The following is a 25,033-nucleotide window of genomic DNA, read 5'->3' on the forward strand; positions in this document are numbered from 1 at the left end:
TGTATGCATTCTCCACACAATAAAGAAATCAACCAATTTTCACTATTGTATATAAATATTAAATATTTTCCCAAGAATAAGTTTCCTTAATCTTTTCGGTCATGGAATGAAAATCTACCAAGAAGCCATGTACATTTTTCTTCCTTTTTATAATTTTTCTAAAGCTGAAATAGCTTTGCTGCTTTTTAACATCTACTTTCACAGAAAATGTCAAAACTTCTGACCATTTAGTAGCCTCATGTAATACTTGACATCTTCTTAAATAACATTTCTCCTCTTCATTTGCCTAAGTCAATTTCCCACTAAGAAATCGCAAAGAAATATAAAAACTATTTCCAACTCCTATATGCACCAATGGAGGATAGGATTTAAAAGGGGCTAGAATTGAGATGATTATTAGGTTTAACTGTAAGTTAACCACACAAATGTCTTTTTGGTTTTTTTAATTAATTTTTTTTGGCCACTCCATGCAGCATGCAGGATATTAGTTCCCTGACCAGGGATCGAACCCATGCCCCCTGCAGTGGAGTGTGGAGTCTTAACCACTGGACCAACAGGGAGGTCCCACAGATGTCTTTTAAAATTTTTCAGAAAGTGGTATTTTGCAAAGGCTAAATCATACATCAAGCTGTGACCACGAGCTCACCTTTCCATTCAGTGTTCCGTGGACCCGGTGCCATTGGTGGTTCATCTCTCCAAGATGCTCTGCAAACTCTGTTCTCTCATAGCGCTTACTTTCTACATCACAGGTGCTTAACTGAAGTAATGACTGGTTAACAAAGTCAACTATCCATTGTTTATAGTCCATTTCCATTCTAAACTCCTAAAATGAACAAAGAAAACAAAATTAAACCACCAAAGCCTGAATTGAAGTAGGTGAACTGGACCTCTCCTTTGGCGCACCGTAGGGGGCACCAGGCTCCCACCCAGTAATCAAGGGGCACCTGTCTGGAGTTATGTTCTACCCTCCCCTAACCCCACCACGCATCTGCTTTATTTGAGTGGAGAGTCTTTTTGGGAATTACACATTCCTGGGAACAGAGAGACTCACCACTTTCAAACAGACTGAAAAGTCAAAGATGGTGCCATGTATGGTAGCTGCATCATAGGAACCAAAATCAAGACCCAGAGTCTGACAAAGGGTTCCTTTGAGAGGCTTCCTGAGAGCTCCACTGGAATTCAGCGCCATCCTGTGGGCTCATGGAAATGACAGGATGGGAAGTCTGAAGTTAAGACTCTCCCAGAAAACCCAGGACACCTTTAAGGAGCTCTGCCAGTTTAGGCAGCTTCTCTGCTCTTCTGTGGACCGTCTAGGCCTCCCTGTTTGGATGGCTTTAAGTTCTAGAGCAATCCTAAACTCTCCCAGGGCCAAGCATGTTTCTGTTTAGGCTGATAATTGTTGGGTTTATTCTGGCAAGTTCTAGCACCTCCGTAGGAGACATCCAGGGGTAAAACTATGTGCTAGGTTACTAGGGCCTGTGAGAAAAATACACATAGACCCTCTACAGATTGTACTACTCACTGAAGTTAGGATGGGATAGGATATAAAAAGGAAATCCTTGCTAATACCATGCTTTGTGATTAAGCCATTCATCTTCTGCCTACCAGAGGCTAGACCCATTAGCCTACGAGGTCTTGGAAAGCAATGACCGGAGTCTTCATTCATCTTTGTGTTCCTAGTGGCAAACACCTTGCTCGGCACACAATAAGTGTTTGTGCGTGGCTTGTTAAATGTTAGTTAAATCTACTTGAAATCAAATATCGTGGAGAAGGCCACATTCCTATCTATTTGTAGAAGGATATCAACTTTTCCTTACGCATTCTCTTATCCAAAGAACATTTACTTAACACCTATTGGATGCCAGGTATTGGGCTAGGTGTGCTGTTTCAGGGAGGTAAAGGAGGAGCCCCTGCTCTCAAGAAGCTAAATCAAGGTGGGGAGATAGGCAAGTAAGAAAATAATTATAATACCGGGTGACAGGAACTATTGATAGCACCATGGAGACACCTAATCCTGGAAAGTAACCTGATCTGGCTGGGAGAGTCAGGGTAGATTTCCAAATGAGAAGATACTTGAACTGACTCCTGAAGGATGACTAAGAAGATTCCTACAGCTAAAAGCGGGACACTGGAATTCCAGGCCAAAGGTACAGCACGTACAAAAGCAAAAGCATGAGCAGGAGAGCACCAGGAACGTGGAGGGACCGCAAAGGATTTGGTTCAGGGAGAGTCCAGGGTTTATGTGGGGAAATGAAGAGCTGAGGCTGGCCAGAGCCAGTTAAAAGCTTGGATTCTGTCCTGTGGTGATGGGAGCTACCAAAGGAATCTGGGCAGAATAAGAGCAAGTATACTAACTTCTCTCTCTAGAATCATCCACCATCCCATTCCCCACCCTTAGAATTAGTTTTTCTAAATAATATCCTACATGTCTCTTTGTCCAGTATTTCCCTTCCAACTGATTTGCCTTCTTTATTTAATGAAAAGGCTTCTGGCTTTTTTGTGTAATTACCTTGTACTTGTGAAGAAGATTTCTAACTTGAGATGCAGAACTCAGTGAATGCCCAGAGTCTTCATCTGCAGTTTGATGTTCCACGTTGCTCATCCAGTTAATCATTTCTGTTATTGCTTTACGAGATGGCAATTTCTCCATCTGAAGCTGCAAAATCAAAATGATTTCCATTTAATTACCTGCAGTTAACAAAATGAATCAGGGCATCACTTAAGATAATATCTGGTTTGATAAAAGGTCTTGCCACATAATTATGCAGGTTACTCACAAAAACAAACCCAGCATTCAAGCTTAGAATAAGTGACCCTAAGACAATGACAGTGACCTTCACATAAACTAACACAGTGGTGCAGATAAACTGGGAAATAAAGTAATTAAGCCTGATTTCTCTCTTAAGAAAGATCCCACTGGAGGAGAGTCCAGTAATTAAGACCTATATTCTGTGGTGCCAGAGAAAAGATAGGTGGTGTCAATGAAAATTACTGAGTCAGAGAAATGATTTTAAAAGAGTTGTGAGCTAACAAGTGAATGCTAATGCAAATGCTGGGTCTTCAAATACTTACCTGGTGAAGTTTTTCTTGGATGTCAGGAAGCTGAGTTATGAGCATTGTCCACTTTTGTTCAAACTGTGCTAAAGAAGCTCTCAGTGTCGCCGTGTCAGCTTCTTTCAGGTGAAGAAGTTGGTTCCCAGTACTTAGAACTGCAGTTTTCAAGGAGGACTTTTCATCAAGTTCCTTTGAAAACTCCTAAAAGGAAACAGTTTTAAAGTTTAGAAACTTTTAAAATTTAAATGTGGCATGGATGGGCTTCCCTGGTGGCGCAGTGGTTGAGAATCCACCTGCCAATGCAGGGGACATGGGTTCGAACCCTGGCCTGGGAAGATCCCACATGCCGCAGAGCAACTAAGCCCGTGCACCGCAACTACTGAGCCTGTGCTCTAGAGCCCATGAGCCACAACTACTGAGCCCCGTGCGCCTAGAGCCCGTGCTCCGCAACAAGAGAAGTCACCACAATGAGAAGCCCGTGCACCGCAATGAAGAGTAGCCCCCGCTCGCCGCAACAAGAGAAAGCCCGTGCGCAGCAACGAAGACCCAACGCAGCCAAATAAATAAACAAACAAACAAATAAATATAAATAAATAAATAAATATGGCATGGAGTAACTAAGAGTCAGAATAACTGGTTAGAGTCCAAAACTAAATAACTGAATTCAATTCAAATACTAAATATTTATATGTGTATGTATGTATGTGTGCATGTGTATATGCGCTCACATGTGAGCGCATATACACATGCACACACACACATTTTTCCTGCTAAGTGTCAGGCACTGTTCCAGGCATTTGATACACGGTGGGGAACAAAAGAGATGGAGTTCCTGCCCCGTGAGTGGCTTATAATCTAATGGATTAATATTTTTAAAAATAGACAAATCATCATTTCAACAATAAAAAGAAAATATGGAACACAGCACAAAGTTCATTTTTTTTAAAAGTTCATATTAAATGAACTAAACGCAACAAATTTTTAACTAAAATATCTGAAATCTTTCCTGGTACTTACAGGTTTTTCCAAGTATATTTTAAAAATATTTACATTTTAATATCAAAGTGAGTAATCATAGCTACAAAATATGAAAAATGGAGAAAAGACTAAGGGAAAAGACGAAAAGGCCTCAAAGTATAATTTATATCACAAAATTAATACTTTCTTTTCTTCAAAAAAAACCCTTAAAACAATAGAACAATAACATTTTAGTAGAAACATCAATTCTGTATATAACAATTTAAAACCATGTATTTATTAGCTAACATTTATGAATTAATAGTCCTGTGAGGTTTTAGGGGGCAGGTAGGGGAGTTATTTTCTACACTTGTAAAACATGCGCCATGTCAGGGCAAGTTTTAAATATATATATATATTTTTAGAGTGTCAATTTAAAATATACTTTATCATTATTATAAGCATATAAATCAATAGTATAAACAAATAGTTCTCAGTTTGAAGAATGCAGCTGCTATTAGCCCAAGTTTTACCCCTTATCTACAAATGATTATGGAAACTATCACACCAACTCTCCTAATTTTCCCCCGATATTCTTTTCTAACCAACAATTACCTGAGCATATTGTATTACAACTTACAAAAAAATTGTTTATGTTGCTTCTGATCGTGTCCAAGTCCTGAGACACATTGAGGGACTGCTCTTTCCAGTAGTTCAGAGTTTGCTGAGAAGATTCCAACCACTTGGTTAACTGATCTGAATCTCTGTTATAACTAATAGGAGCAAAGTGGGAGAGAAAGGAAATTAGAAACGATATGCATCCCCCATATATTTTCTTCTGTTTCACCATTTATTTTCTTGTGTTGACCAATCCTATTATTCAGAAAAATCATGATTTTTTAAAGAATTATACCCTGTTTAATCCCAGGTCCCAAATCTGATGCTCCTGTCATTTTCTACGACTCTATAATGACTAATCAAGAACAAAGAGGCATTTTAAAGTCTAAAGTAGTCTTTTAAAAGTTTATTACAGCTATACAAAAGTAAACCCACAGGTAAGGACAGAAATTATTTTTATTCATCAAATGTCCTCTATAGACTTGTGTACAGTAAAAATATAACCAGCATTGGTATAAGTTGTATAATAGCAAATTGCTATTGGCTAGATGCCAATATATTTATCTGATGGAATGAAAATATCCAAGCAAAATGCTGTCCCTCTTGTAACTTCTAAACTTCTTTAGGTTAAGACAGCCTCCCTAAGAGGTGGGAAAGAGAATGAGGTTAACTGTTCTATGTATTCTACCTTCTTCAAGGGTTTCAAGAATGAAGTAAGAGAAAGACAAATACCATATGATATCACTTATATGTGGAATCTAAAATATGATAAAAATGAACTTATTTACAATACAGAAACAGACTCACAGACATAGAAAACAAACTTATGGCCACCAAAGGGGAAAGGGATGGGGAGGGATAAATTAGGAGTTTGGGATTAACAAATACATACTACTATATATAAAATAGATAAACAACAAGGTCCTACTATAAAGCACACGGAACTATATTCAGTATCCTATAATAAACAACAATGGAATAGAATATGAAAAAGAATATATGTATTATATATATAACTGAATATATATTACTGAACATGTATTATGAATCACTTTGCTATATACACCAGAAACTCACACAACATTGTAAATCAAGTATACTTCAATACAAAATTAAAAAAAATTTTTTTTAAAGATTTGATCAGTTAAAGCAAAAAAATTCTTTGAAGAACTCCAAAGACTTTTTCAAACTATTCCATTAGCTAAAATTATTTTTAAGATTTAAAAAAATTTTGGAAGAATGTAGGAAAGAGCAACGTCATGGCATAAAGGTTAACATGTGTATAATTCTATAACATAATTCCTAGTTTCCACAGGACTGATTACACATTATCCTGAGTCCTGCAAACTAGCATCAGAGACTCTAGTTCCCATTTAGCCTGGAAGAGGGACTCAACTGCTTTAGATTGTCAAAAACCATACAACAGGGGGACGGCATGTAAAATCTGGTTGACTGCAGAATCCCTCTGAGGTCTTTTTCTGATGCCAATCAATCCCTAAGAAACCACACCTGAGCAGATGCTTGAGAAGCGTTTGTAGTCTGTGTAGTTCATGATCAATTTTTTTGTTTAGGGACAACCACTGCTCTTCCAGTTTTGCAATCTGGCCCTCCAGTTCAGGACAGCTCACGGAGACCACCAGCTGTTTGCCTTCATTCACAGTCTGGTAAAGCCGGGCATGCTTCTCATCGATGTTTCTTTTTATTTGCTAATAAAAATAAAGTCATAGAATGAATTATTTAAAAATTAAATCAGCCAGTCAATTCACAAACACTTCATGAAAAACCTACAGTAGAGGCTACTGAAGAAACAGTAACACTTTCCAAACCCTCAAGACTCTTGCAGTCTGGCTGAACAAACATGATTAATGGATTATTAATTATCTTTCACAATGAGAGTGTCCAATGCCTTTCTACTGCACAGATTATACATGCAATATAAAATGAAAATTCACAGATTTAGATCTGATTGGTTACTTCTTTCACCTAGAAACTAAAAAGGTGATGGTCTACAGGGCACACTGAGCTTGCAAAGAGGTTTTGTGTGACCTAAAGCTTATTCTGAAAATCAAGAACTTTTACATAGAAATCAGATTTCCTGTGACTCGGGGAAAACAGGAAGCTCTAGCAAGCTCCTTTGGAAGAGGCTGTTCTCCTGGGTTCTCCTCCACCACTGTCCCCACCAGCCCTCCAGCTGTCCACCCGGTCAGTGACCCTTATTTCTGTTCTCCTGCCTGGGCACCTGGTAGCATTTTACATTGCGGACCTAGGTACGAAGGGGATCAATAAGAAAACATTTCTTTATCATCTTTTAGACCCAGACAGTAGGGGGAAAAGCTCATTTTGAGAGTCTTCTGGATATAAGGATTCAGGAGGGAGAAAAGAAGAGGATTTTAGAAGAATAAATGAAAACAACACATTGCTAATTCAACTTCATGAAAAAAAAAAACAAAATTCTTCAGCACTGCGAACGCAATGACCCCCTGAAGACAACTCTGTCCAAAGGCAATTATCTTCTGCAGTTGGGTTCAGCTAATGACACATATCCTGACAGTTACTTAAATTTAATCTTAAAAAATAAATTATGATCAAAACAGAACATTTGCTATTTTCCAATTAACTTAAGCTTTTTAAAAAAATTAATAAAAAAGTCTACCTCCGATGCCCTTTCCACCACTCCTAGCTGCAACTCCTTCTGCCTGCCCGACTCCACAGGCTAGAATAAAATGTCCAACATTAGTTTAAAAAAAAAAAAAGGTTCTAATTTTCTAAGCCTTCGGTGTGAGACATTTCATCTTAAGAGCATCTCTGAGAAGTTTTTTATTTTTATTTTTTCAAAATATCTTTTGTTACAGTTACATGGAAATGCTATTGTTTCATGGGTTGCCCTCATATCTGAGAAGTTTTAATTTTCCCATTTTATACACGGGAGTCAGACTGCGCTGGTCACTCGGTCAATGACGTGTCAACCGGCATTGGAACACGGCTTGTTCAACACCAGAGGCCATGCAACGGACCGACCCTACATTCCCGGCCCACAGACGTCCCCTGATCAAGATACACACAAACCTCTCCATGACGCAGAAGACGATAACGACCTAAGGAACGCTATCAGTGAGATGGGCTTTACTAGATATCTGTCTTCTTTCAGTCTGGCAAGTGTATTTAAAAGTCTTAGAACAATTATTTTGATTTTTAAAATATTTCAAACTTAACAGAATCACAGGTTATCGTTTAAGGTATACAGCTACTCTTGGGGAAATAATCAGGCTTCTATCAGGTTGGCTAATATGAACTGTTTCTTAATATAATAAGGTTTAAAGCCGATCTGTTTTCAGCTGCATTCTTTCAGCTGTTCAGATGGTACCTTCTGCACCCCTAGGCTAACAAAGAATTAAGGAGAAGCTTCTCGCCCCCATAAGATTCAGCTTTATCTCTGAGTCCGGCTCAATATGACAAGATGGCAAAGAGATCAATGGCAGCTTTCAAGACACCTAGAGAGCATAACAACAGCATTCCAGCCTCTGGAAAATGTTCCTTACAGGAGCTTAAGTGCCTCCAAGGAATGGTGGGACCCTGCCAAGTATTCCATGCTTTCTTCTTCCATCCGGTCTGGTCCGGCAACAAACCTGCCTTTGAAGTTTTAAAGTTGATATTTGATAGCAATCTCTAGCTGCACAACTCAGATTCTGACCACATACATTCTAAAGTTAAAACTAAGTATTTTCAGTTTCTGCAGAAAATATTTAAAACTTGTGTTTATCTTGTTGGTCATGTTCTCAATACCACTTGAAAACCATTTTAAGGTTTTCTCTTTTCTATGGCATTGAAATTTGAGACACAGAGACTTTGATAATAACAATATCAAACGTTACACAAGAAAAAATTTCAAGTTTGAAGTCTCTTTATAACGCTGGTGGCAGGTAACAGATGACTGTTTGTCTCATAGGCTATGTCCAGTCAGGGCTTCACTGCTGTCATAAAACTAAAAATATGTTCAGAGGCCCGTGGTTTACAAAGTTCTTCCCATACTTTAGCTCATGTCCACACCCACTGACATCCACCTCCAGAGACCGGTAGCACCAGCTTGACTACCTACATGCTACAGATAAAGACACTGAGGCTTAGAGACAGAAAGTTGACAAAGTGATAAGTGAGAGCCAGGACTCAAACCAAGGTCTCGACCCCACGTCAGACACGTGGTTATGTCAAGAAGCCCACAAGTAAATCTGCAGTTTCCCCAAATATGTCTCACTGTGAGTTGTGTGAGGAATGATATTTCATTTCAATTCAAATCATTCACCTTCAAAGTCAAGCAATTTAGTCAAAACACAATAAAAACACAAAGTGCTACAGACAATGACTTTGACGGCTTAAGTGGAAGCAAAATACCTGGTAAAATGAAATCCTTTCCATTAATCTTTCCTCCGTCTCTTCCACCAAACTCACAGAGGGCAACGTAGATACAAGAATTTCCAGGTCCTTTTCAAGAGATGCATAGTTTTCATCAAATTCTTCCCATTTCTAAAGAATTAAGAACACATGATCAGCAGGGGGCTTTTTCTAGATTAGTTCCAGATAATGACAAAATTAATCCTAAAAACAAAAATGAACTCTGAGACCGTACAAAATTAAAGCACAGATTACAGGGGTTTCTGAGATATAATCCACCCTAGTAAGAGCTCAGTGTCTGGTGGGAAACAACTCCACTTCCACTGCTTTGTGGAGAAGGTTTTAAAAAATCCAGTTGGTATTAGGGTTTTACGCTTGTCTCGTCAAATCGAGGAGGGAATAATACGATTAAGTTAAAGTGATACTCTCAGCATACACCTCTGTGGAGACCTCAGAGCCTTTCTCTTACGTGGAAAGGAAGGGGCTAACTCGTAAAGTCTTTTTCAACAGAAGCTTCTGTTAGGCTGCTCCCAACGCTCCCTGCTCCAATCCCCAGTCCGACGAACATTACCCAACAAACATGACCCAAACCGTTACCCTACCGTGCTGCTTGAAGGAGCTGTTTGAGAAGTTAAGGGCTTACGCTTCATCAGGGGAGTAACTACTGCCTTAGCCTGAGTCTGCCTTGTCCTAGCTCTCTCCATTTCCATAGAAGTCCACCCCTAGGGTCTCAGCACTCTACAGAGCTGACTTAGGGACATGAAATCTTACCTGCTGGAAAATTAACCACCTTAGTAATTCTCACAGCTAGTGAAACAGTGGGTGACACGGCTGTTAGGGGCACTCACTGGGTTCATGGAGTCTTTTTTTTTTTATTTTTTTAACTTCTTTATTATTTATTTGGCTGTGCCGCAGGGCATGTGGGATCTTAGTTCCCTGACCAGGGAGTAAACCTGTGCCCCCTGCAGTGGAAGCATGGAGTCTTAACCACTGGACTGCCAGGGAAGTCCCTCATGGAGTCTTTTTTTTAAATACGATGAACTATGACTATAAATATCAACTTGACACACTAACTAGAAAATTCCTTTTATTAGCATAAAATAACACCATAGCTTATTACCACATTAAAAAGTTGAATATTGGAACTTTCCTGGTGGCGCAGTGGTTAGGAATCTGCCTGTCAGTGCAGGGGACACGGGTTTGATCCCTGGTCTGGGAAGATCCCACATGTCGTGGAGCAACTAAGCCCGTGTGCCACAACTACTGAGCCTGCGCTCTAGAGCCCGTGAGCCACAACTACTGAGCCCACGTGCCACAACTACTGAAACCTGTGAGTCTAGAGCCCGTGCTCCACAACAAGAGAAGCCACTGCGATGAGAAGCCCACGCACCGCAATGAAGAGTAGCCCCCGCTCGCCGCAACTAGAGAAAGCCCACGTGCAGCAACGAAGACTCAATGCAGCCAAAAAGAAAATAAATTAAAAAAAAAAAAAGTTAAATATTTCTTTGTTTTTTGTTTATTTCCTTTATGTACTAACATCCACCGTGTTTAAGAAGTTAAAGGGGAAATGAACCTTAAAATTGAGAAAGAGCTTTATGTAAGCTTAATTTTTTCTTTGAATCGGGGCAGGACTGTCATGAATCCACTTCAGCAACAGAACATCTGGGCTTGTCCTCTTCGGGATGCACAGTTTCTGAACCACTGACTATTTCATCAAATGATCTCATTCAAGATCTCAAAGTGCTTTCCATTTTGTTTATTTGTACACAAACCTAGAAGGTAGAAAGATGCTGTGCCATCCCTAACCAACATATAAGAAAGCTCAGCTAATATTTCATTCCGGAAGTAGCAGTCAGAGCTGGAACAGGATTCCACATTCCTCACTGCTGGTTCCCACTTAACTACTGCTTAATAATAACCAGTTAACTTGTTTTCGAACCTACACGTGATGGTTGAAAATCCAGAATTCCCAGATTAAGTACAAAATGTATGAAAGCCACATACCTGCAATAAACTTTGCAGCTTTATTCCACACTGGTGTGACTTTTCTTCTAGTAATTTAACTTCCTTTACTTGTTCTGCCCAAAATGTCTCTTTCTTTTGCAATAAAGAAGGAAGCATTTTGTTGGAGTATGTTTGGATCAACAGCATGTCAGCAACAAGCTTCTGGAAAAAAAGCTGTGAAATGAGGAAGATTTTAATATTTATTTATTTTTACAGTGTGAAAAATCTGAAAATTCAAGTTACTTCAACATGTTATAGTGTCATTTACTTTTTAATCCAAAATCCCAGGACAGCCATGTAGAGTCAAACACACGAGAAAACAAAATAAAAATTGCCTATGTGTCCATAGTCTTTGAGTACGAATGGAATTTTAACAAATCACAAAGAAAAATTACCCTAGGTAATATTTTCCACAAAATAGTCCACATTAAAGGGCAAACATTATTAATTAGTCAATTTAAATTTCCAGTGAGATCTTCCTATATCAGTTATTCCAAGTTTTAAGAAACTTTACATAAAGTGGTAAAGCCACTGAAGTGGCTAATTAGTTTCAAGATGATAACTTGGATGGACAGTTGTGTGAGCCCAAGAAACTCACATATGCAATAGCCAGGGGTTCCTAAACTCTGGTTCTAACTTCTACACAATAAAATAGTTAACTAAAGGGAATTCGCTGATGGGGTCTCTTGGGATTCTGGTTGGTAAAAGCTCCCAGAAGAGCACTTTAAGACCTTTAAAGAGGAAGGCTTTCCTTCACATGGCTCTCTATTTATAGTCGGCTGCCCCCTCTAGTTGTTTGGGGGGGACTTCTTATTAGGTGAATCCCTTCTCTTGTTCCTTGAAAAGGATACACAGAAGGGTTTATAAAAGCATCTAGCATAAGGTCTGACACATTGTATATATCAGTTAATATATTTTCTCCTCTTCCCCACCATCCTTTATACAATATTTACCTCTGAATTTTTCTCAGACTAAGGTCTACTTAATCAAAAGCCTACACTTCAGCTTATCAAAGGCAGGAACTCTGTCTTATACATTTTTATTATCAGCACTTAATTACTACATATCTCTTGTTGACGATCATGAGGTTTTGTTTAATGAAATGAATAGAAAACAAAAGGATTTATTGTAGCATTATGCTAGACATACATTTACGTAATTTAAATATTTCTTTTGATTTCAGTTCTCAGTAAAGCCTCTCCTAACCCCCGAATTCAATTCCCTCTATTAAATGTTCTTAAAGTGTGTATGCCAAGTTTAATTTTAAATTTGTTTGAATGACTCCTTGACAAATATGCCTTCTCAATCAACTGAAAGCTCCATAAATATTAGGAACTATGTCTGTTTTCACTCACAATCATATTCTTACGAGTTTAGCAGGGTTCCTGGTACACAGTGAGCACTGTAATAGATGTTTGTTAAAAGAATGAAGGAATGCTGTAAATTTCACCAAGGAAGAAAACGGATGCTCTTAGTTCACACTCAGAAAAACTTAAAGTCTATGAAAAGGTGATCTGACCCACGTGTCTTACCTTGTGATTTTGTATTTGAGCCTGTAAGGCAACTTTACTTTTGGTTTGCTGTAAGCGGTCATGAGCAAGATTTTCCTTTCCGATATTCACCAGTTCTACCATGCCTCGCAACAAAGCATCTTGCTGGCTCTCAGTGATGAAAGGGCTGCTGAGTTTTGTGTACCTGGCTCTCAGGATTCCCCACATTCTGTCAAGTACATCCTGAAAAGAAAGAGCAGCTGTGCACAGACTTTTCCATCCAACCATGAAAATAACCCAAATGAAGAACATATCTAAATTCCCTTGGTAGAAGAAAAAAGTCTTACTTTTTACAATCACAGTAATTCACGGAGAGGAAATTATAAGAGTAATACTCTTTATAATTCATAGTTATGTTTTCTGCTCAGACATACCTCTAATTTGTAAACCTCCTGGAGCAGAACAGAAGGTAAATGAAGCCTCTCCCCTTCGTCTCTTAGTTTTGCCACTCGGCTCTCAGAGTTCTGCAGCTCCACTGTACATGCATCTGCTTTCTAAAGCGAGAGACAATACAGAAAAGTAAAACCCTTTAATAAGGAGTCTACAGATTCATTTAAAAAGAATTAAACAGTATAGAAAAGAATTAAGGGAAAAGTGAAAGTCCCACTTCTCTATCCTCTCCATTCTCCCCAAAGATCCACAGTTGACGGTTTGTTCCTAATGTGTTCAAAGCATGTACTGAGTAGAGGTATAGTGCACATCCTGAAATGCAACAGATTGCACACATCGTTGTGTTCTGCAGTTTGCATTCCTCACTTATCAGCTCCTCAGCATTTCTTCGCATCAGTACAAATGTATCTGGAGCCTTTTTTTTTTTTTTTTTAATTATTTATTTATTTATTTATGGCTGTGTTGGGTCTTCGTTTCTGTGCGAGGGCTTTCTCTAGTTGCGGCGAGCAGGGGCCACTCTTCATCGCAGTGCGCGGGCCTCTCACTATCGCGGCCTCTCTTGTTGCGGAGCACAGGCTCCAGACGCGCAGGCTCAGCAATTGTGGCTCACGGGCCCAGCCGCTCCGCGGCACGCGGGTTCCTCCCAGACCAGGGCTCGAACCCGTGTCCCCTGCACTGGCAGGCAGACTCCCAACCACTGCGCCACCAGGGAAGCCCCGTATCTGGAGCCTTTTAAACGGACATATAGTATGCCATCGCAAGGCTGCTCACTGCTTTAGCAGCACTCTGCTCTTAATGGACTTTTGGGCTATTTAGAGCCTTTAATTCAAGCAGTGCAGCTAGGTCCATCCTTGAATATTCATAAACATATTTATCTTTATGCACTTGCCTTTTTCTTGAGGATAAGTGCAAGTCCGGTACCTAGAGAAGTGCCTGAACATAGTAGGTCCTCAATTAATACTTGCTGGATAAATGGAGTGAAAGAGCTGCTGTATGGAAGAGCATTTAGGCTTAAAGTTTTGATATGTAGCCAAATGATCCCTAGATGCTGGACTAATTGGCACTCCTACAAAGAGGGTGAGGGTTTCATTTCTCAATACCCTTCCCAACACTAAACAAACTTATATTTCGGGAAGTGATTCAGAAACACAGCTTATACACAAGACTCTCTGGTTCAAGGTTAAGTCAGTTTGAATTATTTTGACTTGATTACCTGAAGCTGTTCATCAATACTCTGGCCACTAATTTCATTCAGAGATTGTTGTAAAGATGTTTTATTCTTAGTAAGTTGATCATATAATCGCTTTATTTCATTCTGTATAAAAAGATAAATGCAGGAAACAGTGAGAATCTCACTTAGGCCTTCAGTACCTTTTTAAAAATTCAGTTGTCCTTCAGTTTCTGTGCTATAAGAAATTTCAAACATATGCCGAAATAGGAGTAATCCCTGCATTTCCAACATCCATCCAGCTTTAACAATTACTGACTTGGGGCTGGTCGTCTCTCTTCTGCACCCTCCCCTGAGCTTTCTTGACTATACCTAACCTCCCTTCCCTCAGATTATTTGGAAGCAAATCTCAGATATCATATTATTTCACTAGTATATGTTTCAGTATGTAGTTCCTAAAAGATAAAGATTCCTCCCTTTAAAAATACTACAAATCAGTAATAATTCCTTAGTATTATTAACTGTCTAGGCAGGGTTCACATTTCTCTAATTGCCTATACTTTTTCCTTTTGGCTTGTTGGAACCGGGATCTAAATGAGGTCCAACAGGTTGCAATGGATTAATAAGTGTCTTAAGTCCCTTGTAATCTGCAGGCTCCCTGCCCATCTGTCTCTTTTTTTGTTTTTTTGGATTTTTTGGTGTTGGGGTGGCGGGCTGGTCGTGGAAAAAAGCACATATGCACACATTCTATGCAGCTTGCCACTGCCTGGGCCTGGCTGACTGCATTCCCTTGGTGCCACTCAACATGTTCCTCCCTTGTGTCTATTTGACTTGGATTCTAGAGGCTTGATCAGATTCAGGTTTGATTTTATGGGCAAGACTCCTTCCTAAGTGATGTTCTGTTTCATTTCTCTCTCATTAGATAGTTTTTAGTAGCTTCCTAACGAGTCCACTTGCCTCAAGTCTCCGCTCTAATCCCCATTAGACAACTGCCAGACAGATCTGCCGGAAATGTACATGGACTGTCATTCCTTTGCTCAAAAACTGTAATGGCTCCCTTTACCTAGAAATCCTGCCAGGTGACGCTCTTTAAGTGGCTGAATGTAATGCAGGAAAGAAACACTACTTTAGCTCAACCTAACAAATTCATACCCGAGAGCTTGGAAAGGACCTCGCTTTCAAATGGTCTCCCACCATGAGCAGCTGAACTAACTTAAAGACCTTCATAGAAAGAGTGCCATCGCTTTCCTTAGCAATTCCCACTCATGAATGCTGCCAGGACTAGGAATGAATGGAAATTAGAGGTCCGTGCTATGACCTAAAACAGTGTCAAAGCAGCCAAGCGCCCAGACCCATACCTGATAACTGCGGTTATAGTCGAGGCCAGCTTTCAGGGACTTGCTCCTAGAGGCAGTTGTAGCCTGGATGTGCTCCAGGTAGACTTGGAGGTTATCAAAACAGTCAAGGAACAGGCTGGCGTTCTTGCCAGGCCAAGTCATGGCTTTTGAAATATCATTCTTCTTGTCACTCATAGCTAAGCAAAGTTTTTTCAACTCAAGAGCCAGAGTCTGCAAAGTGGAGAGGAAGAAAGACACTGTGAACAAGGTCTGACCTTGAGAGGTTTCAGCTCTAGTTAACTAGTGGGCTGCCTGTGGTAATGGCCAACACGTGGGCTTGATGGACGCTCCCTACCTCGTAGTGCACCTGCTGGGCACCGACATCCCCTCTCAAGAGCCAAGGGGTCTGCAGCATCTCCTCCACACTGCCCAGGCACTGACTGAGGGTCAGAAAGAGTTCAAGTAATTTCTTATCCAAATTTGCGTATGTTTCTTCTGACACGTTTTCCTAAATCAAGAGGAAAAAAGGAAAAATAAAAATCACTAAGATTCCTTGCCTTCCTAAGCCTATATTTTCCCTGGTTTCCATTATAGTTTACAATTTATGTTACGCTTGTTTAAAAATAATTAGTCATTTCAAATGCATTGTGAACTAGGTAGCAGAATAAATAAATAAAATTAAGATGTTAACTCTGAGAGAAACAAGTTTAAGAAACTCAGTGTTAGGTAGTGAGTTGACTACTGAATGGAATGAAAAGGTAAATCAAAAGATGAAGGACTTCTTTAGTGGGGCCATCCAGGTGGAAGCGTGGTCCCAGATAAATCACACTATCCCTCTTCCCACTGTTCTCCGCCTCCCATATTTTAACATAGGAGAAAGTGGGTTAATGAAATCAAGTATGGCCTGGAGAAGGAAAAGAAGTCAAGAAACTTGAAGGGTTCATTAGAAAAAGGTACAACATCTTAAAGGTAGGCATGGTACGGCATGGTACAGCCTGGTGACTATAAGTAAGTTAGGAGGCTGCCAAAGCTACTGATTACCCCAATTTGGGCTGTTTCCTGCCCTGTTCTTTGATGTGTACCTAAGCTATCCCGCACACCGCCTCAGTGTTAAGCCTACTCAAGGTTGGAAACTTTGCAGCTACTCCCTCCCTCCCTTCTCACCCTTGCAATCCCAGAGCCCCACTGCAGACAGTACTAATCAATCAAGATCCTTGTTCCTGCCAATCCTGGACTCAGGTTTAGAAGCCTATGCACATGGTATTCTACGCAACCACTACCAAATTTACCAGAGTCAGTAAGAGAGATAAATCCTATTTGCAATTCTAGGACTCATTCCATTATGTGTCCTATTATTTGTTCAGTAAAGAAAATTACGACCAATTTACAATATCACATTTCCCCTCATTTTTGTTATTGCAATGAGGAAAATATATAACATGCAGCTGCTACCTGTGTCTGAAGATTATTTGCTTCTTGACGGAGGTCTTCAAGTTGGGTGGTATAAGTTTTCAGTTCTTCAGTTGTTGGGTATCTAAAGTTATATATACTCACACTGGGTAGAACACTCATATTTGTGGCAACCTATTTGAAAAAGGGAAACCCTATTACAAAGAGTTTGAGATCCTGTGAATGTTAACATAAAACATCAAAAATGCCTTAAAAAAAAAAAAAGCCTTAACATGCTATCTTCTGAGTTTACCTTCTTGGAAAGTGTTTTTTGTCTATCTTGTCATTTATAAGAAAAAAATAATTAAATTAAAATTTAAATATTTTGGACAGCTTTGAAAAGTCATGACAGGCTTTACACAGACACTTGAGGGTCCATTTAGGTAACAAAACGAGGGGAAACAAAGTATAATTTGAAAAATAGAATAAAACCACTAATCTTTCAATTTGTAGGGATGCTATCTATCTGTGTTCCAAGGTTAGCTGTTCCTTTTCCCATTTATTGGTAGACTCCTGGCATACAGCCAACTCTTAGAATAGAATACCGTCACCTCCAGGGACAGATTTGCATCTTGATTTGTTATTGAAAAGCTAAATAAGTACTGAAAATGAGCTGTGACTTCAGAAGGGAGAATGATTCAAAGTTAATTTCTTTCCCAAATTGGAAAACTAACATATATAAAGGAACAGTATGGGATGGTAGATGACTCTGCTGGGGTGGAAGGGTGGAGAACAAGGGATGTTATTCTATTGCTGGAAAAAGAATGATATATTACATGTTATAGTGTATATGACAAGGAGAAACCAAGACTAAAGTCCTACCAATGAATTTGATTCAACTTTAATTGGTCAAATAAGGTTCTTGGTAGAGTAGAAGAGAACGGAAAAGTTCCCACCAGATTGGGGAATTGGGAAACCATTGAAAACCTTTGCCCTGGCAGTTTGAGTGCAAAGTTAAAGGCAGAAACTTGATTGCTGGGAGCAACGGTGCTATTCTGCTCATGGGCTCCCTGTTTAGAGAAACATCCATCAGTAGCTGGCACAGTATGAATAAACCCTTGTAATGGCAATAATCAGGTGTGATAAGGTGTGCTGGTGAGAATACCTATAGACAGGTACAATTGGCATAGGGGCCAGCACACTACAGATGCCAAATAATCTTTTGATGAATGAATGACACTCACATAGCAACGTATCATTTTCAAAGTAATTTTTTACATATATTATTCATTCCTTTATTCATTCAACATATAGTAACCAAGATTTTTTTGACGTTCCAGTTACTACTGTGCCAGGCACTCAAATGTGAATCAGGCAGACATGGTCTTTCTTCTCATGCCATCTAATGGGGAATACAGACAAATACGCAGGTGTATAGTATAGCAAGAGCTATGATCAGGGAAGCCCAGCGTGCTATAGAAGCACAAAAGGGAAGCACTTAATGCAGATTTCCAGGAAGATGAAAAGGGGACAGCTGAGTAAGAAAATCCACCTGGCATCTTTGCCTTCTGAATATAAATAAACTGCGTTTTGAAAATAATGCAGAACATACATGTGTGTTTAATGAATGCTCGTTGGATTTTCAAAGGTAAACACACTTATTTACACTGTGTGCACATACACACTGACCTGGGGCTGCACAAGCTGAGGTAGAGGGAGCCGAATTTTTGATGAAAGCTCATGATGTAAATATTGCCATTTATCTCCACTTTGGCCCTGGGTTGACAAGGTCAAGTCCGGAGCGTCATTTTCAGGGCTAGATGCCTTACTGCTTTTAAGGGAAAACAAAAGGTGAAAAGAATAATCAACATACAAAAATTTTATTACATTCAGACAATGTTTTATAAGTGATATTAAAAGAAACACTGTTAACTCTCCCAACCACAATACTACCAAACGTCCGACTCTTTAAAAATATTTTACCTCACAGATGATGTCTGAGTTGTATCTTTATCATGTTGGCGATACTGAGGCCATATTTTGTTAGCATTAAATTCTATGAATTTGATTAAATCTTTCTGTTCCATTGGTTTTAACTCCAGAACCTATAATTGAATAAGATTCAAATAGTCCAATCAATCAAGGTTTTCAATTAGTACCCAAGGGTTTCTTCTGTTGAGATCAGCTGATTTGGAATCACTTCCTAAATCATTATTTACTATTTCTCTTTCTTGCTTGCTTGCTTGCTTGCTTGTTCTCGTTAACTTTTATTTTTCAAAAACTTATTTAAAATATTCACACTATGACCAAGTATTGTTAAATATATGCTACACACATGGAAAACCACCAAAAATATACTAACACATTTTGAAACAATAGGGAAAGAAGTGTTGCAGTTACAGAGGTAAGTTCACCCTGAAGATATTTGCTTAGTTTGATATAAGACGCAAGTTAATAAGGCAGCCAAGTTCCAGTATCCCCAACTGTAGCAGATGAAAGCAAAGTACCTACTGCAGTAAACACTCACAACTCAGAGCTGCTGCACACACAGGAACACCCACACATCACACTTTCTATTCAGTCACGTAAGAAAACACTCCAATGGCCTTTCAGTATTTAGTTCAATGGGAAATTCCATACAGAAAGCTTTATTCTTATCTTTATAACTGTTCGGGGCTGAAATTACCTGTTGCTGCTGGAAATCTTTTTGTCTGCTGAACTGTGGCCTTTCAGTTACAATAGATTCAAATTCAGAAAGGTTATCTGGTTGGAGAACTTTCTGATGCTCGGAAGATTTCTTTAGCATGGCAGAATGCTGCAAAACATTTTATGATGGCAGACTATTTATTTAAACTGGTGACCTGTTTCAATTCTAATAATGCGGCTACACAATGGAAAAGTTGTATGTGAAGTAAATGACTGTATTTTGTTAATTACAATAATTATACACTACGATTCAATGTACTTATTTCATAACAACTTCAAAAACCACTATGTTTGATGAAGTGGTCGTTTTATCATTCCTCAACTTAACTCATCCAATGAGTTACTAAAAGCTAGGAAATTGATTGCACTTTTTTACTGAGGACAAAGTGAAACGGATATAAAAAACAGACATGGTATCATGCTTATGAACTCAAATTTCCCCTATGTCTAAAACATAAGTAGTTGTTTTAAAAGAGAGAGAACGTATTAGGATAAAAGGGGATCCATACAGCCTGTGTATTTGGAGCCAATCTTATTTCTGTGAATGTAAGTCCTCTTAAGTAGAAACCACCAACTCGTAAGTATGGATGCAAATCTTACATAGTAAGATCCTACTCACAAGATGAACATTTGCATTTATATACACAGAATGCTTTTAAAAGTCACAGCACACTTTAGCTGTATGACACTTTCATCAGTATATGTCAATATTTATAAATGAATAACAAAAAGTACCCTGGAAACAGGTTTTTGTGTTTCTGATTGTCAAATTTTAATCTTATCTATAAAGGCTTCATTTTTCCAGTCAATCAGAGTCACACAATTCCTTTAAAATATATCCTTCTTTTATGAAGAAGGCTTACAGAGAGCTCATTATCAGCAAGAACAATCAACCCAGTCAAACCAACTCTAACCAAACCAACACCATCACTAAAGACAACCTAGATGGGAAAACTACACAGCGAAATGAAACCAATGACAAAAGCCAGTGTAACCAAGCCTTACAGTTTTAAGAGGCATAATTCTTGGGCTTCCCTGGTGGCGCAGTGGTTGAGAATCTGCCTGCCAACGCAGGGGACACGGGTTCGAGCCCTGGTCTGGGAAGATCCCACATGCCGCGGAGCAACTAGGCCCGTGAGCCACAACTACTGAGCCTGCGCGTCTGGAGCTTGTGCTCCGCAACAAGAGAGGCCGCAACAAGGGAGGCCGCGACAGTGAGAGGCCCGTGCACCGCGATGAAGAGTGGCCCCCACTTGCCACAACTTGAGAAAGCCCACGCACAGAAACGAAGACCCAACACAGCCAAAAATAAATAAATAAATAAATTTTAAAAATAAAAAAAAAAAAAAGATATACTCTCAGCAACCTTCAAATATACAACAGTACTGTCAACTGTAGTCACCATGCTGTACATTACATCCCCAGAACTTATTTAAAGAAAAAAAAAAAAAAAAAAGAGGCATAATTCTTCCTTACTTACTGTAATTCCTCTGTAGTTGTTTCCTTACCTCCACCCAGAGCTCTTTGCTGATGGATCTACCATATGCATGTATCTACATACATGTTTATACACAGTCATATTTTACCTGGTTCTCGCTGTATTTCTCCTGCAGCATCATCTGGACTTTTTCCAAATTGCACTTCACGGTTTTTAGTTTCAAGGAAAGTGCTTCAGCCTCCTGTTGAGTGGCTCCACTGTCTGCCAGGCCCTGATCTTTGCAATTCTCTAACAGAGAGGCGACCTTGTGCTCAATCTCTGTTAGCATAGCCTAGGAAATAAAATCGTTTAATTAATCATAGGTTTGGTCCTGAACAAGTGTTACAGTCCAAAATAAGTTAGATTCACTCTCTCTACCTAAGTGTATATATAAGGTCCTAGAAACACAAGTTGGAAGGGACCCTGGGGAAAGAAAAACAACTTCCACATAATTCCTGTGCTTATCCATAAGGGTACAACCAAACCAACTCCAAATCGGTTGTAAATAAATCATCTAAATTGGTTGTAAAATAATCTAAAACAAGTGATTCTATATTCACCTTAGAAAACAGAGCTTAATATATCCATTATAGCATAGTGGTTAAGACCACAGACACAGGAACTAGACTGTCTGGGTTCAGATCCCAGCCCTGCCACTTCATAGCTGGGAAAATTTGGGCACCTTATCTATGGTTGTGTCTCTAGTCATCTGTAAAATGGGGATAATAACAGAACTTACCTCCTGAGGTCATTTTGAGAAGCTAGAGTTAAATCCACATACTTTGGCCAGTGCTTGATACGTAGTCTGTGCCAACTATTATTTTTTTCCCCACCTTCCTAACCTTTTTCTGTTGCAATCCAAGTGCTGAGTAGTAATAAAAAAAGAATTCTTTGAAAATTCTTTCCTTCGCTCTTTTCCTTCGCTTTCTCAAGCCAAATAAGCTTCCCAAATATCAGAAGACGACTACAGAAGACATAATTTGGAACCTAAAACACTTAGTCATTAATACAACTGGCTGACTTACACCCGGATCTAAAAATAAATCAGGAGGATGAAGTAAGTTTCCCAGTAAGTCACCATCATTGTTTTCCTCCTAACAGATCAAGTTTGCCCTCTCCTGGGGCTCAGGAGCCCCAAAAGTCATGTCAACTGGCTGGGCACACGCGTGTAGCAGCAGCATTCAGCCTTACATGCCGGCACTGTGAATGCTTGGGCTAAAATAGTGTGTGACTATGAACAAGTTCAGTTCTTTGAGAGAAACTTAAAGAAAAACTCTATTCTTAAAACAAATTTTCACATAACATACTTATAACTTCTCCATTCAAGCAAATTACTTGTATCCTCTATATATAGACTCTTCTAAGCTTAAACAATATGTACTTATAGATTTTAAAGTGGCTGTAAACAAAGCATACTATAATTCTGCACTCTTTTTCTCCATTTAGCTATTTTACGTATACATTTTCATGTGTCTACATACATATACTTCATGATTCCTGTTTTAATAGCCACAAGTCAATACTCTATAATTCTCTTAATCTCCCTATTGTTAAGCCTTTAAACTGTTTCCAGTGCTTCACTTCCGTAATCAATGCAGCCATAAATATTCTTCTCCTTTTGGGTTGTTTTCAGAGGGTAAATTTAAAGTAATGGGATTATTAGGTCAAAGAAGATGGACATCTTATCTGCTGACAGCTGAATTCCCAAAACATTGAACCAATCAGACAGACATTAGTGGATCTATTTCTCCAGAGCTTTCCAGGATGATATAATTTTTGTCAAGGTAATGTAGGAACAAAACAACAGCTGTTTTGATTCACATGTCTTTAATAATCGAGGCTAAACATTCTTCTCAAATATTAAATTACCGAATATAATTTTTTCTTGGCTGACCTGTTTGCTCCTGTCCTTTGGACATTTTCCCTCTGGCAACTTAGTGTTTTTACAGACCACTGTAAGGCTTTTTATATGTTTCAAAGTTAAACTGTATGTGTCATGGTGTTATATAAATGAGCCAAAGTTGGCCCCTGTATATTGACCCATATGTTGTTTATTTCTTCACAGCAGAAATATCAGCTCACATTGCGCTAGTGCCAGACTCAAAACTGGACCCCCATATCTGTTAGCTATGGTTAAGACAAACTTTGGTGCTCTGAAGACCCCAGCCTCTGCTGCCCTTCAGAGCTCTCTAACATCACCTAGACACACGAGCCCCTCTGGACTGCCCATCTCCTGGGAGTTCCATTGTCTCTCCCCTTCCGGGTGGTGGTCCCACCCTCACTCCTTGCCAAAGCCTCTGGAAGGTCCCCTGCCATGAGAGACTTTCCAGCCCCTCCAGGTCCCACCAAAACTCTGCCCAAATAAAGCTCATTGCGACTTACTGCCACCTTGCGGTCCTGTTTTTTCCTTGAGCAGCCCTCACATCCTTGAACTAACTACAAGTGGCCCAAGGACCAGATTTTGGTAATGATCAAGGAATTGGCTCTGGGGGTCTACCCAGTCAGCAGGACAATCAATTGGCAGATGGCTTCTGAATGGCCTTAAGTGGCTAGGTCTCAACATCTGGAATACTGCAGGTTCAGATTAGAGTAGCTCTGCTCTGTGCTGAATGACATTGTCTTCTCCAGACTCTCAAGCGCCTCATCAGCTAGGTCATGTCGTAGTGCCAGTATGTGAGTGAATCCCTCCTCGGAGCTGACTTTTGGGGTGAGAAGTGCTGAGCTGCCCAAGGAAGGAAGTCAGCTTGCTTACCTGGGTCCCACCGGACAGGCACTGGATGTTGTAAGACTGTGGGTCTGAATGGAAAAAGGGGAGGAGTGCCGGCCTCGGGCCCAGGTGGGTCTTCCCCAACCCCATAATGGGATATAGTGGGTGGAGCTCCCTGTGGGCTGGCCAGTGACTTGGGGTACTCTGAGAGGAAGTCCTTGTCCCTGGGACCACTGCAAGCGAGCCAATCTGGCCAAGGCAGGTCTTAAGTGCCTTTGGGGGAGGCGCCTCGGCTGGGCTGGGCTGGGCTGGGCTGTCGTGCGTGAGGCTCATTTATGCTCCTGCAGTGTCGTCAGTCTTGCCTCTCCCTGGAGGGATACAGAGATCCCAACCTTTGGGCTGTGCCAGCAAACGTTACTCAAAATGACTCGCAGGCAAGGAAGTTTACATTCCTGCCCCTCCCCGGCAGGAGCAGGAGCATTTGTAACAACACGGCAGCAAAGCCCTTTTCTAGTGTATCTGCAATCCTGCAAATCAGGATATTCATTTTCATTTCTGACGAATGAAAATTCAAAGAATTTAATATTATGAATAAAATTAGTATTTATTGAGCACTTTATATACACTTCATACACCAGACACTGATTTAGATAATTTATCTCATTTAATCCTGACAAAGTCTTAGGAGATAACCTACTCTATGAGGAAAATGAGGTGAGAAGTTAACTCCTAGCAGTTCACAGTTAATGACTGGATCTGAACTCTAGATTCTGAGATCTTACCCACTACTATCTCCCCAAATACTCTGCTTACATAAATCATTTCAAAGAACTATCCTGAGAACAAAAAGTTGAGGCCAAGATAAACATAGGGGTCAGAGTAACAGGAAGAATCACACTGTTGCTTTAAAAGAAACTCACCCAGTCTCAGAAGGTGATTGGCGAAGAGGCAGACCCTGAGCTCAGACCCGTTAGGCTTACCTGGCACCCTACCAGCTGCTGTTCCACCGCCTGCTGCATGTCTGCATCTAACGTTTCCGGCTCGAATGCCACGTTGGCTTGCTGCAGCCACAGCTCCAGCTCAGCCACCTGGTTCTTGCAGACATGGAGGACTTCCGCAGGCTTGGGCCTCGCTTTCTCCACCGTGGCCTCAAAAGCTCCTTGCTCATCAGAAAAGCCCGGAGCTGAAACCTTGATAGGAGGTGTGGTACCCTATGATAAATCCAAAGGCAATCCAGCGGTGAAAAGTTAGGAGTCCAAAACGTTCAGATTTGGACTTGCAAAGACC

The 25,033-nt window shown here is 39.9% G+C and overlaps 1 protein-coding gene across 3 annotated transcripts in view; it reads right to left on the reverse strand.

Moving 5' to 3' along the window:
- The window catches only part of SYNE2 (spectrin repeat containing nuclear envelope protein 2), a 273,887-nt gene that overhangs the window by 65,842 nt on the left and 183,012 nt on the right, over positions 1 to 25,033 (reverse strand). For 2 of the 3 annotated variants that reach the window (XM_068544308.1, XM_068544289.1), the window contains exons 65-82: positions 24,727 to 24,957; positions 21,149 to 21,331; positions 19,543 to 19,671; positions 18,840 to 18,961; positions 18,546 to 18,687; positions 16,920 to 17,051; positions 15,823 to 15,975; positions 15,489 to 15,698; positions 14,176 to 14,277; positions 12,947 to 13,066; positions 12,555 to 12,755; positions 11,023 to 11,196; positions 9,019 to 9,150; positions 6,139 to 6,335; positions 4,652 to 4,784; positions 3,073 to 3,255; positions 2,510 to 2,656; positions 647 to 823 (exon numbers count right to left, since the gene is read on the reverse strand). In XM_068544308.1, the coding sequence (XP_068400409.1) occupies positions 647 to 823; positions 2,510 to 2,656; positions 3,073 to 3,255; positions 4,652 to 4,784; positions 6,139 to 6,335; positions 9,019 to 9,150; positions 11,023 to 11,196; positions 12,555 to 12,755; positions 12,947 to 13,066; positions 14,176 to 14,277; positions 15,489 to 15,698; positions 15,823 to 15,975; positions 16,920 to 17,051; positions 18,546 to 18,687; positions 18,840 to 18,961; positions 19,543 to 19,671; positions 21,149 to 21,331; positions 24,727 to 24,957 (2,868 nt within the window). The remainder of the gene's footprint in view (positions 1 to 646; positions 824 to 2,509; positions 2,657 to 3,072; positions 3,256 to 4,651; positions 4,785 to 6,138; positions 6,336 to 9,018; positions 9,151 to 11,022; positions 11,197 to 12,554; positions 12,756 to 12,946; positions 13,067 to 14,175; positions 14,278 to 15,488; positions 15,699 to 15,822; positions 15,976 to 16,919; positions 17,052 to 18,545; positions 18,688 to 18,839; positions 18,962 to 19,542; positions 19,672 to 21,148; positions 21,332 to 24,726; positions 24,958 to 25,033) is intronic. The other variant, XM_068544299.1, reaches the window with a different exon arrangement.

The sequence above is a fragment of the Eschrichtius robustus genome, chromosome 1, assembly GCF_028021215.1.
Source record: "Eschrichtius robustus isolate mEscRob2 chromosome 1, mEscRob2.pri, whole genome shotgun sequence".
Taxonomy (NCBI): domain Eukaryota; kingdom Metazoa; phylum Chordata; class Mammalia; order Artiodactyla; family Eschrichtiidae; genus Eschrichtius; species Eschrichtius robustus.